At 39.1% G+C, this 17783-nt stretch overlaps 1 protein-coding gene across 2 annotated transcripts in view; it reads right to left on the bottom strand.

The window, feature by feature from the left end:
* Positions 1–395: 395 nt before the first annotated feature.
* The window catches only part of TAOK1 (TAO kinase 1), a 110094-nt gene continuing 92706 nt past the window's right edge, over positions 396–17783 (bottom strand). For both annotated transcript variants that reach the window (XM_055402510.2, XM_088828742.1), the window contains one exon: positions 396–9680. In XM_055402510.2, coding sequence (XP_055258485.1) covers positions 9219–9680 — 462 coding nt within the window. In that variant the 3' untranslated portion in view covers positions 396–9218. The remainder of the gene's footprint in view (positions 9681–17783) is intronic.

The following is a 17783-nucleotide window of genomic DNA, read 5'->3' as shown; positions in this document are numbered from 1 at the left end:
CTCCCTGAGTTCACTCAAACTCATGTCCACAGAGTCGGTGATACCATCCAGCCATCTCATTCTCGGTCGTCCCCTTCTCCTCCCGCCCCCAACCTTTCCCAGCATCAGAGTCTTTTCCAGTGAGTCAACTCGTCGCATGAGGTGGCCAAAGTACTGCAGTTTCAGCTTTAGCATCAGTCCTTCCAATGAACACCCAGGATTGATCTCCCTTAGAATGGACTGGTTGGATCTCCTTGCAGTCCAAGGGACTCTCAAGAGTCTTCTCCAACACCACAGTTCAAAAGCATCAATTCTTCGGCGATCAGCCTTCTTCACAGTCCAACTCTCACATCCATACATGACCACGGGAAAGACCATAGCCATACAATTACTTATAAAAAAAACTGAGCAGACACTCCGTGTACTAAAATTACTTTATTACAGTTGATTTTTTTTTAAACATTTCCTTTGCTATGATACAAAGGATACTTACAAACAAAATATTACATATGACCTTGTTTTCGCTCTTATGTTCTGACAACTTGGTAACAGCTTTAAATGCACAATCTATACAATTAATACAGGTTATATATGAACTATAAGGTATGTTGAACCAGAAGAATACTGACAATATACTGTACAATAAGCCTTACCAGTTAGTGCTGCAAACCATTTCTACCAAAAGGAAAATGCACATCTGTACAGTCACTTTTACCAGCTGGTGCTGACAGTAGGGGAGAGCTTCTTCTCCACTGGAACCCTTAGGAAGCCTCCACTGTGGGCGTCTGTTTGGTCCAAAAATTAAGAGGACTGTGTAGATTTAAAATTAGTCATTGAGAAAGTGGCAGAACATCACTTTCAACATGATTTTTCTCACCAAAAAAAAATCATGTCCCAGCTTTAAAAGACTACGGTCCTTTGTCCACCATGAAAACCCAACAGGCTCAAGGGCTTTGGGAGATGAGAAGATGAAGGCTGCCAAAAAAGGAGGCAATAAACCAAGCCAAAATCTAGGTTTTGCAAAATCTTTGTTTTTCCCCTTCACCAAAGGGAACTAGAAATGTACAAATTCATTGATGAACCTCAATGATAACATATCAGTTAGCTGATAACCCTCATTTTATCTGGACCCTTGACTTGTGGGAATAACTGAAAGAAATTGTGGATTATATACACCATTTTTAGAAAAGAACCTTTTGATTAGTTAAAATATTCCATTTAGTCACCAAAGCTGGTCCTGGTCTGTTACAGGTGTGCATTCATCTTTCAATGGTCTACTCAGAAATGATAAGGTTACAGCTTTTTTTCTTTTTTAATTTTTTTTTTAAATAAAAAAGCAATTGACTGAAGCATTTTTCTTTTTTTCGGTAAATAGCAAAAATAAAAATAAAAACCAACCCTGGCATTTGCATAAATAATGCAAATGGAGCGATATGGCCTTTAAGGTAACGGGTTAGTAGAAAGGGATGAGTGAAGAAAATTCAGAGAAAATGATGTATTGATTTTTCTTTTTAAAAATTTCTACAATACATGTGCAAAAAAATCATGCTGGTTGAGGAAAACAAAAGTAAATGAGTATATAAAACTAAAATCATAAATAATATGTTTGGATGACTGGTAAAAGCAGAAACCAACCTGGGTTACAAAAAGGATTATACATTCAAGATGCTCTTAAACCCAGTGGGATAACTTATGTTAAAACTGTGTTAATAGTTACGTTAAAAATCTCAAGTTTGTTTTTAAATCTTCACAATACAAGCAAAGCTGTTTTAAAATATACACTATACATATTTCTCATAGTCTCTCCAACCTCATTAATGCGCATTAGGCTATCCTTTTCATATACTAAAACAAGGGGTTTCTGAAAGCTAAATTGTTCAGAGCAACCCATCCATTATTTAAATGTTTACGTTTTAAATGGGTTAAAATCTTTAGCAGACGTACATAAATAGGATTTAGCAACACAAGTGTTAATTTAAAAAACTCTAAAGCATTTACAAATTATCAGGTTGGAATAGTCTGGGGAAGTTATGTGCACTATACTTCAAAATGTTATTTACATCAGACCATTGCTTTTGTAAAAATTTCCCTAAAAGATAAAAAACAAATTTGGAGAATTAACCCATTCTAACCTAGCAGGGGAGGATCATAAAAGGAGAGGTAAAACAATAACAAAATTATCTCTTAATAGAAACCCCACATATCCCTCTCCACTTGGATTTTGCCCTATGAAACCACCTGCAATTTCTAATAGGCTCATATATCAAATGTCAAGATAATGTGGTAAAATACCTTGTCAGATAAATTACTGGCCTCGAGTGGACGTAAAGGAAAAAAAATGTTTTTCTCACCTGTGTCTCCGGCTTGGATTATTTTGGACACATGTATGTAATTAATTGGAGGAGCATTCTATAAACAGGCACAATTCCCATTTAATATAGGATAAAAGGTATGACATATAAAATGCTTTAGAGAAGAGGTGGTGGTTTCTTTGATATTATGAAATGCAAGAAAGCACATTTGGAATGGACAGCAAAAAAGAGCTTTCTGGCAACACACCAGGGGCAGTCAATATCTTGATAAGCTAAATACACTTGTCTATGACTAAACAGGGGTTAGAAGGCTTCCAATATTTCCCCCCAGTTTTGTTTGATATGTGCCAAACAGTCACATGGCCAGCTAGAATCTGCAAACATCAAGCAGTTCCATCCTTTTAAGTCGCATAATTCATTCCATGACCATGTGTAATTATAGAAACAATAATGTTCATGCTGAGGCAATGTATTTGAGGGCTCAGAAAAAGCAAAATGTGCCACCGAGAGAAACCTGTTCCCGTACAACTGGTCTTCATGCTTTCAAGTGGCCCTAATATACCTTTGATGCTAAGCCAAGCCATGCAAAAGCAAAGAGTACACACTTTTCATTAATATTGGTATCTCATTTCTAAACTCCACGGACCTCAGAGTTGCCACAGAAACATGAGTAATGAAAGCATACAAGTGAAGGTTCATGGATTTTAAAAAACGCATTTCCCTCATCTATGTTTACCAGCTTTTAATACCTTAGGCTACAAGGCATATCAAGGGATAACGACAAAGGAACATATGCAGTTCTGGAAATAGGAAAAATGCTCCAGAAATGGGATCAGTGTGCCAGTAATAAGCATAATTCATTTGAAAATTCAGCAAGAGAGCCCAATAAACAGTTCCAAGCCATAATGTTATCACCTGCGTAATTTACACAAACATTAAAAACTCTTGCACTTTATAGACAACACACAGTTCTGTAAACATGGCCACTGGGGGAGGGAGGTTCCCTACCTCATTCATGACTGAGGACATGTAATCATTATATTAAATAAAATGACTCTGCTTCAAACAATTTTAAACCTGACCAATGGTTAAACTTAACTTCCCCGTTTAACAACATTGAAGCATTAATTCTAAAAATGTCACCTAGGATGGTTTCAGGGTTAGATGCTAGGACCACACTGGCAATGACAGCAACTCCTCTCTAGCTGGCACAGACTTATAAACTTTAGTACAAAAACAAAAAATACAGAAACTAGGTCAATTTGTTAGCTACATATTTACAGATAATTACATGATTTCTTCACTCACAATTGCTAAAAACTATGAGTGAAAAGGAAACTGTGCAGGTTGAATTACCCGTACTTTGGGGGGAATTCTGGGGTATCAAGATACCCTTTTCATTCATTCACAAGTCTCATCTTCTCTCCACTTTTTCATGGCAAACTACCTACAGATGTCTAGATTAATATATCCAATGGGCATCCTGTTTCAGAGAGGATTAACCTTTTTCTCTATTTAAAAAAGAATCTCTTGTATACTTAAAAATAAAACCCAACACAATCAAATGGATACACACACACACACACACACGCACACATCCTCTGAAACTTCAAACAGTTCTGATTGTTGGTAACAGTTAACAGTGATGGTGACATAGTAAATGGCTCCCCAGTTTTTATTCTCTGCCTTTATTTTCTTTAAAGGATATCTATTTTGGGGTGGGTGAAAGGGAAGTGCAAGTTTAAGAAACCCACAACAGGCAGATAAGGTGCAAACTAATTTATGATCTGAGGACTACTATTAGGCCAAATGGATTCTCTTCCCTTGCATGACTGAAATTTTGGAAATCTGAATATAAGTGAGGGAAGAATTAGTCAATGTGACTTTAAAAGGGGCTACCAAAATTCAGTAGAAAATATAAAAACACAACAAAGGAAGAGTTCTCAGCTTCACTTTCTTTTTCTAGACAGTGTTTAATAGAACTTCTTTACAAATTAAGTCATTTCCAATGTAGACTTATTGTAGTGATTTAATAAAAGTGCAGACAACATAACCAGACACACAGCAAAATAGACTTCAATCAGTAGTCCTTGCATACAAGAGGCAAGTCTGCTAAGTGTACAGCATACTCTTCATCCTTTAAGGAATCTGAGGATGGAAAATTTCCAGTTCTTAACAACTGAGGGCCTTTTCAAAGGTAATGCTACAAACTGGTTGGGGGTACTATCATGACAGATGAGGGAAAACAGAGAATCAGTTTCTCTTTAACAATAATAATCTGTATTTTGGTAAGCAACTCCAAGATGACAGCCCAAGCTTTAGATCTGTTCCGTAGAGAAGACAGTTTTTTTTTAAGACGTAAGAGCCTCCTCTTTCATCATTATAGGAGATTCACACTTAAAACACCTTAAATATATTATTTTCTGACTTGAATACACACTAGACACTTCACACTGTGGGCATGGAACAAAACGCAGGGCCATATAAACTTCCTAGAAAAGGGTTGCAGTGTGGGGCCAAATCTGTGCTTAAAAAGATTTGCCTCTGAAGGGGTGGACGGTACATGAAGAACTCACTATTAGCAAGCAAGAAGAGGCAGCTGAAAGGAGAAAGCCCCTTGCCAATACCAAATCCTTCTCTCCCAGTGGCCATTTCCTGTTGATTTTATTGTTTAGGAGAACCTTAGATGCTTCAGCAGTAATTCCTTTCTTGGATGTTTTGGTCCTTAGCAAAGTTTATAATTATTATCATCATTATTAATGGAACAAAAAGGGTAAGAGGATCAATGGCACCACTACTAAGAAATAATGTATGGAGTGCACATGAAGATTGTGTGATTTATTGGTTCTCTATCTCTGCAGAGGAATCACCACCAGTGTTTTTAGTTTCCATGGTTCATTTCTCTCTGCATCACTATCTTCCACTGCATCACGACACAAACTCACAGGAACACTAACTGGTTCCTTCCCCAGCACTACTTTACTGCAATGCAACTTATGGTTCCACGTTTTACTTAACTTTCTTTTCCACCCACTAAAGTGTTAAGAAAGGATCAAAAAAGAAAAGACCGCATCTAATGACCACCTTCTCATAAATATCAACCCAGAGTATTCAATTGTTAAGAAACACATGCATTCTTGCCTTAACTGAGGACTGAAATAACAAAAAAAAATAACAGAACCTTAAGTGCCCTGATGGAAATGTACAGTATGAGTTATATCCATCTATCTATACACACACATAGACACTCATATGTATATACAATATATACATACAAATGATAATAGCTATACCAAAAATGTGCATATTTAACACAGTTTTTAAAAGCCAGTAGATTATGGTATAATACAATTTATTTCCACTAGTGAATGGCACAAATGGAGAAATGCAAAGCAGGTGTTTCAAGTACAATAGAGTCATTTTTCACAGGTGAAAATAAACAGTATTATTCCAGTGTCCAACACAATGTATTCTATAAAAGTTTAAATGCCAGACATAAAGAAGTAGAAAGTTACTAAAGTCTGCCTTATGGTTTGAAAAAGATACTCAAAGTATTTTTGATTTTTGAAAAGGGGGAGAGGAAAAATAGGTGGGAGTGGGAGAGAGTCAAGGACAGTTTCTTTAGTGTAATAAGTGGTGTTTACTTGATGTCTAGGCAGCTGAAAATCATAATGACTATGCTAAAAAGTTCAATATACCAATAAACCCTTGGCCTAGAGTACCAAGCATCTCATATCCGTGGGTGTGGCTTCAATTCCAGGACTGTTCATCTCTAGGCACAGAAATGACTTAGAAAAGAATGGCAGCTCTGAATAAAATATAAACATATTTTCCAGCTAATGTTATCTATATGATGAAAATACTTTCAGATACTTTAATTTGGGGTTAGAGCTGACTTTAATAAGGGGAAATATAAGTGCAAAAGGAAGAGAACCCCATTAGGAACAATATATCAAGGTATGAGGTTTTGCATTTCTCAAATGCTAACTTAAAAAAGGGGGAGAGAATGAACGTAAGAAACTTACACTGCCAAGCCCTGGATGCCAGACATAGCATTATGACTTTCTGATATGCGTGGACAAATCTCCCATACTTTTTATTTTCTCAAACACATTTATATATAGTGAACACCAACACTGGGGAGGAGGTAGTAGTACTTTGATCAAATGTTGACGTCTGTACACTGATTTAGAAAGTGCCTGCTTCTTTCTTTAGGATCTCTCAAAACCTTTCAAATTTTCTTGCTACAAGCTTTACTGATGATTCCTACTATGTATGATATTCTTCAGAAGTTAGATATTACAAACACACACAAATCAATTAATTTGAACCATTTTTGCAAACTATATATACTTTAATTAAAATTAACTTAATGGAATAATCCAGGTATAGTCATGACCTACATGTAAAACTGGTTGCCACACAAATCAGATACAAATACCTATTGGATAGACATCTGGAGTCAGTATTCAATCACAATTTTACAAGTACATATGGTCTGCATGAATTCAATAACTCAATTTTCTCTAATTCAAGTCCACGAGTGGACTTTAACATGTATTATTGGTGGTATTTTTTAAAGAGTTTTCTATGTAAAATTGATCTGCACTTTTATTCCACCCCTCCAGTAGTACAGAGGGGCCAGATCTAGTAAGAATTTTTATAAAAGGTATCAAATTCATTATATTTTCATACATTTTATTAATTCTAAAGCTCTCTCCTATCATTTTCCTCCAAACAGGTAGGTAGATACCTCAGTTTGCTTGAAATACTGTATACAACATGAATGCAAAAAGACAGAAAATTAAAAGCCCCTTTCATTAGACAGACAAGCAAGTACATGTCATGTTCACCTAAAAACTGGTGACTTCAAGCCTGGCCAAGAGGACAATGTACCAGAGTGCTACCTGAAACACTGCCTAAAATTGTGTGAGTTCTACTGTGATCTTGGTTTTTAAAAGATTTACATTAATTTTTCTTCCAGTTACCTTTAATAAATGCCAGAAATTCCTGAAGGGGAGGATTCATGGAGATTAGACTGACATACCTGGGGAAGACTTAAATTTGGCTGAGAAAACCAAGATTTCAACAAACAGATTACTGGTTGGTCATTAGCCTGGATCTAGGTGAAGAGAATCATTGAGAGGGCCTTAGAAAATTCTACCTGGGAGTCCTCTGACTATATGAAAAGCAGGATCCAGAGTTAGCAGCAAGGGTTCTTCAAGACAAGGGAGGGGGCAAAACAATAACTTGTAAGAAACTCTGATCTATCACTGAAAAGAACATTTTTTTTTTCCTTCAAGTCATACTCACAGCTTCCTACCCACCTTCAACTCAACTTCCACACTAGCAGTGGAATACCAAGTAACATCTAACTTTCAGCACTGGGTTGATCCTTCATTGCAAAACAAAACAAAACAAAACAAAACATGCCCCTCTGTGGGAAAAAATAAAAAAGTTAGCGTTTGTCAAGAGATTTCCTGACCACTATAACTTACTTTTTTTCCTAATTTGCCAAACTAGCTAGTTCCTTTTCAGTAGTACTTTAGCACTGAGGCTAGAGACTTCTGGAAGTGGTGTTTCCTGTTGTGTGATGTCAACATGATGCCGAATGGTCACTAAGTCTCAAGGAACTAGAAGTTTGTAAAGTACTGCAGCAACAAAAACAGCAACTAAAAAAAAAAAAAAGGACCTGCACATGCAGCAAAATCTACAGTGGTGATGAGGATTAGTCAGCAGCTGGTAAAGTCATTGGCTCAGTGACTCCTGGTTCACTATGGCAACTAAATATTTAAATAATTGGCTATTCTACTTGTAAACAGGAAATCCCATAAGCCAAAAGGGGGTAATCAAATTATGTCTATGTAGTGTGGTGAAAATTCCAATAGATGGCAGTTTGCAAATATGGCATCATTCAAATACCTCTGGCATTTGATTTGTATTGGCTATATATCTTTGTTTTTGTACAAAGTAGAAGTACTGTTTGGGGTCTTGGAAGCTATAGAGCTTAGCTAGGATGAGATATCACAGTATAAGCAACGAAACGTCAGGATACAGAGGCTTCATCTCCTCACTATTGCTGCTGAACATACCCACCATTTGAACTTTCAGGGGCCTCTCTCACCCTTCTTGTCTTCCCCTTTAAAGGCTCACGGGTTCGTTGATACAATTCCCACACCACGTGTGATCTCCTTAAGCACCTCCATCTCACCATGCCACAAAGAAGGCACAATTGAATGCACCAAAAAAAAAATTTCACTGACAAATCTATGCAGCATTCAGAAAAAGAACTAAATTGTTTCCTACTCTCTGAAAAAGTCAATGCAATCCTTTAGTGTTCATGAATTTCCATGTTCTTTTTCACTCCAAATGAGGCTGAGAAGTCAGACTAATTTAATAAAGAAAATACGCTGGTAAGGGGACACAGATGTGTTTCAGTAAGAACTTGCTTCAGCATATGCCGCCTGCTGTGAGTGGCTTATAAGAATCTGGGGTATGTAGAAAGGCTTTAGATCTTTTCACACCGTTCTTAGGGTCTATCATTGCCCCAAAGTGATGACTCAAGATACACTGCTGCATTCTATTTTTGCAGTATTCAAAAATACCCCCTATCTACCCAATTTCTTATAACCACAGGCTTGATACATATATATGTATGTGTATGTATTTGTATACACACCTACACGACAATTCCCCTTTTCAAAATTTCTTCAAAAGTTAAAAAAAAAAAAACACCTGGCAGCCAAATACTATGACATCCCAATTAGTAAACACAAAACAGAACGCTTTACAAAAATGAGTAAGATATACCATATGCACTCAGCTTCCACACTGTAGTACCCAAGTGAGGAGGCTGCTGTGACGATGTCTGTAGGCAGTTTCTTTTGGCAGACAGCTCCAGCGGAATCGCCACTCTCAATTATTAAGTTATGTATAAGACATGTGTGACCCATTGGATATTTGAGAAGTGACACTCGTGCTTCTGCTCATGCCCTGCTCCGTCCGTCCCCCAGAAGCTGTCCGCCTTAGAGCCTGAGGGCTATTGCGGACTCCCATACTGCTACCTCGGGGTACCCCTTGCATTGGCCCTGAGGGGTGACCCCACGGCTGGGGTCCACCTTGCATTGGATGGCCCCAAGCTTGTGGTGGGCCACCCATGGGATGACCCCAGTGAGGTCCTGGACCCCCGGTAGGATTGTGAGACCAACCAGAAGCTCCCGGGTAGCTGTGGCTGAATGCCTCAGGGGAGAGATTAGAAAGGACCATGTTACTAAAACCTAGTCTCATGCTTTCAGAGTCAAAAGCTTCAATTTCTCTGGCTTGACGTTCCAGCAGGCTTCGTATTCGCTCTGTGCGTTCATTCTGCAAAGCCAACATTTCTTCTTCAATCTGTTGGGGGTTAGAGGGAAGCAAAAAGAAAGCTGATTTATTTTTAAAATCTATAAACTAATAAGGAAGTCATAATTAGTCAGCTTTGAACTGAATCATAAAAAGTTCACAATGGTTATTTTGTGGATGCATATTTAAAAATCAAAGAGATGTACTACAGAAATCATACACAATTTATATTTCTAAGATGTGTAAAACTAAGTTCTTAAAAGCAAAGGCAATAACCTCTACTGAAATAATAAATCAAGGCAATTATCATCAATGGCTACTAAATCATTATGTAAAACACTGCATCATTAGGGAAAACAGGGAAGACACCTGGGACTCTCCTTGGCCAATCTTGTAAATAACAATACCTTAGCCATCTCTGTCTCTAGATTGTCAACTGGATGACTTTTGAGTGAGTGAGTAACAGTCACTCAGTCGTTCCCAACTCTTTGCGACCCCATGGACTATATATAGAGCCTGCCAAGCTCCTCTGTCCATGGAATTCTCCAGGCGAGAATACTGGAGTGGGTTGCCATTTCCTTCTCCAGGGGATCTTCCCAACCCAGGGATCAAACATAAGCCTCCTGTACTGAAGGCAGAATCTTTGCCATCTGAGCCACCAGGAAAGCCTAAAACACTGACTAAAAAATGAAAATGGATGAAGGGAAACTAGCTTTATCAGACACACCAAAATATCACTCTATTAAATGTGGTAGTGGTGTAGGGACAAATTATTAGTGAAATAGAAATAAAGATCTCAGTTTGTAGGGTTTTAAAGCAGGACAAGAACATTAATTAATTCAATGGGGGAAAAGATGAAATTTTAACAAATAACACAGGCACAATGGCCAACTATCTGGAAGGAAAGAAAAATGGAACTCCATCTTACACCGTATTCCAGATATACCAAAGCCTTAAGTAAAAAGCAAACAAACACAAACCATAAAGTTTTTAATAAAAAGTTAGGAGACTCTATATACCTAGAAATCAGAGGTTGGGTAGCCATCATAATCAGTTCTGGAAAACGGAAAGGTATTACAAATAAGTGTAGTTGACTGTACATACATTTTTTTTTTAATGTAAAATAATTCATAATAAAGTCTGTAGGCAATGAAAAAAGTTCATGGAGAACTTTTTTATGAATGATCAAATTGAAAATTGCCTAAACCCACTGACCAATATTAATATCACTTAAAAGGGGGACAGCTAGACAGTATATATCTCCTGATGTAATGTAAAAGGAAGTACATAGTAACCCTCAAGAAAATTCCTTGCAAAAAATTTTTAAAAAGAGAAGAGAATTTAAATATAATCATATCTCTGGATCTAATTACCAGCTGATGGGAAATATGAAGTAAAAGAGAGGATACATTTTTAAATGACACCAGAGGGCACAATAAGCCAAAATCGGAATTCCTACAGAGCAAATGATCCAATTCAAATGGAAAAAAAAAAAACATGGGGGGAAGACGGTCCTATTATAGACTCAATGACTTAAAAGACAATTAACCAAAAGCAGTATCTGGACCTTGTTTGGACCCCAATCCAAAGAGGAATTTAACATTTATAGTTATGTTGCTATTTTGCTGAAATTTTAATGTAAATGAAATGAGAAAAGTCATAAAAGGGCTTCATGTGAGCCAAATGAGGTTTACTTGTTATACTCTGTTAGTGGTGGTGGTTTAGTAGCTAAGTTAATGTCCAACTCTTAAGACCCCATGGATTGTACCTGCCAGGCTCCTCTGTCCATGGGATTCTCCAGGCAAGAATACTGGAGTGGGTTGCCATTTGCTTCTCCAGGGGATCTTCCCAACCCAGGAATCGAACCTAGGCCTCCTGCATTGCAGGCAGATCCTTTACGGACTGAGCTACGAGGGAAGCCCTAACCCTAACCCTAACCCTACTCTGTTAGTGCCAAACCTAAAGGAACAATTCTTGATTATTTGGAGATTAAAGTAATCTTCAAAGAGAATTACCCAGCATGAAACAACTAATATTCACTCTGGTTCCACCTCTATTTTCAGATGACTGTTTCTTATCTGTATAGCCAGTACAGAGTGGAGAAAATATAGTTGCTAAGATTTTTTGGGTTTTGTACAGAGGGTACCTTGCCTTGGTAGCTGCCAACTGATCCCAAACTGCTTTACTGTCATGCGCTTCACTTGAAATGTAAATATTAGCCCTAAAAATCAAGGAGCAACTCAAAATAGATTTATAGATTTATCACTCTACTGTTCCTTTATTATTTGTAATACTAATTAATCAAACCTATTTTCTCTTATCAAATTAATATAAGCCATATTAAAAAAGTAAAATAGAGGGAATTCTTTGGCAGTCCAGTGGTTAGGACTCTGCACATCCACTGCAGGGGGCACAGGTTTGATTCCTGGTTCAGTGAATGCTGAATGGTATGCTGCATGGTATGCCCTTCAGTTCAGTTCAGTCGCTCAGTCGTGTCCGACTCTCTGCGACCCCATGAATCACAGCACACCAGGCCTCCCTGTCCCTCACCAACTCCTGGAGTTCACTCAAACTCATGTCCATCGAGTCAGTGATGCCATCCAGCCATCTCATTCTCTGTCGTCCCCTTCTCCTCCTGCCCCCAATCCTTCCCAGCATCAGAGTCTTTTCCAGTGAGACAACTCGTCGCATGAGGTGGCCAAAGTATTGGAGTTTCAGCTTTAGCATGCCCTTATTCCCCCACAAAAAAACAAAAAACATTCTACCACATTAATATAGCCACTACTAGCATTACTTCAATTCACTTTTATTCAATACATCATAAGCATTTTTCTATATTAATGTTATCTTTATAGCTATCATTTAAATGGTTGAATAAGATTTTATTAAGTGGCTTGGCTATAATTACTTGATTACAGCTCTGTTTTAGATGGTTATGTATTTTAAAACATTATGAAGTATGCTATAATTACCATATTTATGCATCTTATTTTTCCTATATTTGGATTTCTTTTCCTTAGAATAAATTCTCAAAGTCTTAAATATGTAACATTTCCAAAGCTCAATATATACTTCCAAGTTGTTTGCAAAATGCATTAACTATGTATGACAGTGTCACTGTACCTTGACCAATGCGTATCAGTTTTATGCACACATTTTACTAGGCTCTGCAGAACATGTCCACTTAGTTCATGTATTGAAATAAGACTGTGTAAGAAAGTTATGACCAACCTAGATAGTATATTGAAAAGCAGAGACATTACTTTGCCAACAAAGGTCTGTCTAGTCAAGGCTATGGTTTTTCCCGTGGTCATGTATGGATGTGAGAGTTGGACTGTGAAGAAGGCTGATCGCCGAAGAATTGATGCTTTTGAACTGTGGTGTTGGAGAAGACTCTTGAGAGTCCCTTGGACTGCAAGGAGATCCAACCAGTCCATTCTAAAGGAGATCAATCCTGGGCGTTCACTGGAAGGACTGATGCTATAGCTGAAACTGCAATACTCTGGCCACCTCATGCGACGAGTTGACTCACTGGAAAAGACTCTCATGCTGGGAAAGGTTGGGGGCAGGAGGAGAAGGGGACGACAGAGAATGAGATGGCTGGATGGCATCACCGACTCTGTGGACATGAGTTTGAGTGAACTCCGGGAGTTGGTGATGGACAGGGAGGCCTGGCGTGCTGTGATTCATGGGTCGCAGAGAGTCAGTAACGACTGGACTGAACTGAACTGAAGATACTAATTGGGGCTTCCCTCATAACTCAGTCGGTAAAGAATCTGCCTGCAATGCAGGAGACCCGGGTTCAATACCTGGGTTGGGAAGATCCCCTGGAGAAGGAAATGGAAATCCACTCCAGTATTCGTGTCTGAAAAATCCCATGGACAGAGGAACCTGGTAGGCTACAGTCCATGGGGTTGCAAGAGTCAGACATGACTTAGCGCCTAAACCACCACCAAGATACTAATTAGCACTAACTATGAACCACTAGGTGGAGCTAAAAATACAAATACATAGCCCTACTCCAGTACTTTAAATCATATCTAGATTATTTATAATACCCTATACAAAGTAAATACTATGTAAATAGTTGTTGGGGCTTGCAGCAAACTGCAGTTTTGCTTTCTGGAACTTTTGGGAACTTTCTGGAATTTTCTTTCCCCTGAATACTTTTATCATAATCTGTTAGTTGAATCCATGAATGCAGAACCCACCGGTGTGTGGGAGCTCACTGTAAATAGTGCCAATGTATTTCTTACAACACCATGGGAATGTCCATTTCAGTAATAACTTTTTTTAATAACTCTTTCTTGCCCTTTAAAAAAATTATTTATTTTAGGCTGCACTGGGTCTTCACTGCTGTGCGTGGGCTTTCTCTAGCTGCAGTAAGTAAGGGCTGCAATCCAGTAGTTGTGTGTGGGCTTCTCACTGTGTTGCCTTTTACTGTTGCAGAGCACCGGCTCTAGGTGTGTGGGCTTCAGCAGTCGTAGCACTCAGGCTTCAGTGGCCTCGCATATGGGATCTTCTCAGACCAGGGAATAAACCCATGTTACCTGCATTGGCAGGTGCATTCTTGACCACTGGACCATCACAAAAGTCCAATGATAATTTCTTGAAGCATAAGAGACAATATTTCAGAATGAATTTTATTTTTTTAATTTTTTTTGATTTCACATTTTTAATGCAGAGACTCTTCCATCTTGTGATCAGCTTCCAATGTTTTACAGGTGAGTAAAGTAGCTGAAACTGCAATACTTTGGCCACCTCATGCGACGAGTTGACTCACTGGAAAAGACTCTGATGCTGGGAAAGGTTGGGGGCGGGAGGAGAAGGGGATGACAGAGAATGAGATGGCTGGATGGCATCACCGACTCTGTGGACATGAGTTTGAGTGAACTCCGGGAGTTGGTGATGGACAGGGAGGCCTGGCGTGCTATAATTCATGGGGTTGCGGAGAGTCGGACACAACTGAGCGACTGAACTGAACTGAACTGAACTGAAAGTGAAGTCACTCAGTCGTGTCCGACTCTTTGCAACCCTGTGGACTGTAGCCTACCAGGCTCCTCCGTCCATGGGATTCTCCAGGCAAGAATACTGGACTGAATTTTAATAAGCAAGTTGGAATCAGATTTATGAAATCTGTTCATGGGACAAACTAGACTTTTCTCAAAATTTATATGCATTTCTATCTTTCCTACTATGAATGGGAAACATAAGTGAGATAATTTTTAGAGGCAAGTACCCCTTGAAGAAGCCAGTGATAAGAGTTGTGACAGAAAGGAATATTTTATTTAGGTATCCTATTAGCTCAGTTCAGTCCAGTCACTCAGTCGTGTCCAACTCTTTGCGACCCCATGAATCACAGCACGCCAGGCCTCCCTGTCCATCACCAACTCCCGGAGTTCACTCAAACTCATGTCCATCGAGTCAGTGATGCCATCCAGCCATCTCATTCTCGGTCGTCCCCTTCTCCTCCTGCCCCCAATCCCTCCCAGCATCAGAGTCTTTTTCAGTGAGTCAACTTTTCACATGAGGTGGCCAAAGTATTAGAGTTTCAGCTTTAGCATCAGTCCTTCCAGTGAACACCCAGGACTGATCTCCTTTAGAATGGACTGGTTGGATCTCCTTGCAGTCCAAGGGACTCTCAAGAGTCTTTTCCAACACCACAGTTCAAAAACATCAATTCTTCGGTGATCAGCTTTCTTCACAGTCCAACTCTCACATCCATACATGACCACGGGAAAAACCATAGCCTTGACTAGACGGACCTTTGTTGGCAAAGTAATGTCTCTGCTTTTTACATATGCTATCTAGGTTGGTCATAACTTTCCTTCCAAGGAGTAAATGTCTTTTAATTTCATGGCTGCAATCAGCGTCTGCAGTGATTTTGGAGCCCAAAAAATAAAGTCTGAAACTGTTTCCACTGTTTCCCCATCTATTTGCCATGAAGTGATGGGTCCAGATGTCATGATCTTAGTTTTCTGAATGTTGAGCTTGAAGCCAACTTTTTCACTCTCCTCCTTCACTTTCATCAAGAGGCTCTTTAGTTCCTCTTCACTTTCTGCCATAAGGGTGGTGTCATCTGCATATCTGAGGTTATTGATATTTCTCCCAGCAATCTTGATTCCAGCTTGTGCTTCTTCCAGCCCAGTGTTCCTCATAATGTACTCTGCATATAAGTTAAATAAGCAGGGTGACAATATACAGCCTTGACGCACTCCTCTTCCTATCTGGAACCAGTCTGTTGTTCCATGTCCAGTTCTAACTGTTGCTTCCTGACCTGCACATAGGTTTCTCAAGAGGCAGGTCAGGTGGTCTGGTATTCCCATCTCTTTCAGAATTTTCCACAGTTTATTGTGATCCAAACAGTCAAAGGCTTTGGCATAGTCAATAAAGCAAAAATAGATGTTTTTCTGGAACTCTCTTGCTTTTTCCACGATCCAGTTGGCAATTTGATCTCTGGTTCCCCTGCCTTTTCTAAAACCAGCTTGAACATCTGGAAGTTCACGGTTCCTGTATTGCTGAAGCCTGGCTTGGAGAATTTTGAGCATGACTTTACTAGAGTGTGAGATGAGTGCAATTGTGTGGTAGTTTGAGCATTCTTTGGCATTGCCTTTCTTTGGGATTGGAATGAAGACTGACCTTTTCCAGTCCTGTGGCCACTGCTGTGTTTTCCAAATTTGCTGGCATATTGAGTGCAGCATTTTCACAGCAGCATCTTTCAGGATTTGAAACAGCTCAACTGAATTTCATCACCTCCACTAGCTTTGTTCGTAGTGATGCTTTTTTAAGGCCCACTTGACTTTACATTCCAAGATGTATGGCTCTAGGTGAGTGATTACACCATCGTGATTATCTTGGTCATGAAGATCTTTTTTGTACAGTTCTTCTGTGTATTCTTGCCACCTCTTCGTAATATCTTCTGCTTCTGTTAGGTCCATACCATTTCTGTCCTTAGGAAAGCCCATCTTTGCATGAAATGTTCCCTTGGTATCTCTAATTTTCTTGAAGAGATCTCTAGTCTTTCCTATTCTGTTGTTTTCCTCTATTTCTTTGCATTGATCGCTGAGGAAGGCTTTCTTATCTCTCCTTGCTATACTTTGGAACTCTACATTCAGATGCTTGTATCTTTCCTTTTCTCCTTTGCTTTTCACTTCTCTTCTTTTCACAGCTATTTGTAAGGCCTCCCCAGACAGCCATTTTGCTTTTTTGCTTTTCCATAGGGATGGTCTTCATCCCTGTCTCCTGGACAATGTCACGAACCTCCGTCCAGAGTTCATCAGGCACTTTATCTATCAGATCTAGTCCCTGAAATCTACTTCTCACTTCCACTGTATAATCACAAGGGATTTGATTTAGGTCATATCTGAATGGTCAAGTGGTTTTCCCTACTTTCTTCAATTTAAGTCTGCATTTGGCAATAAGGAGTTCATGATCTGAGCCACAGTCAGCTCCCAGTCTTGTTTTTGCTAACTGTATAGAGCTTCTCCATCTTTGGCTGCAAAGAATATAATCAATCTGATTTCAGTGTTGAGCATGTGTAGAGTCTTCTCTTGTGTTGTTGGAAGAGGGTGTTTGCTATGACCAGTGCGTTCTCTTGGCAAAACTCTATTGGCCTTTGCCCTGCTTCAAATTTGCCTGTCACTCCAGGTGTTTCTTGACTTCCTACTTTTACATTCCAGTCCCCTATAATGAAAAGGACATCTTTTTGGGGTGTTAGTTCTAAAAGGTCTTGTAGGTCTTCATAGAACTGTTCAACTTCAGCTTCTTCAGTGTTACTGGTTGGGGCATAGGCTTGGATTATTGTAATACTGAATGGTTTGCCTTGGAAACGAACAGAGATCATTCTGTCGTTTTTGAGATTGCATCCAAGTACTGCATTTCAGACTCTTTTGTTGACCATGATGGCTACTCCATTTCTTCTAAAGGATTCCTGCCCACAGTAGTAGATATAATGGTCATCTGAGTTAAATTCACCCGTTCCAGTCCATTTTAGTTAACTGATTCCTAGAATGTTGACGTTCACTCTTGCCATCTCCTGTCTGACCACTTCCAATTTGCCCTGATTCATGGACCTAACATTCCAGGTTCCTATGCAATACTGCTCTTTACAGCATTGGACCTTGCTTCTATCACCAGTCACATCCACAACTGGGT

This window comes from Moschus berezovskii, chromosome 20 (genome assembly GCF_049115385.1).
Source record: "Moschus berezovskii isolate FMDL1 chromosome 20, NW_MosBer_1.0, whole genome shotgun sequence".
NCBI classification, from domain to species: Eukaryota; Metazoa; Chordata; class Mammalia; order Artiodactyla; family Moschidae; genus Moschus; species Moschus berezovskii.
This window is presented reverse-complemented; position numbering and strand designations above follow the sequence as displayed.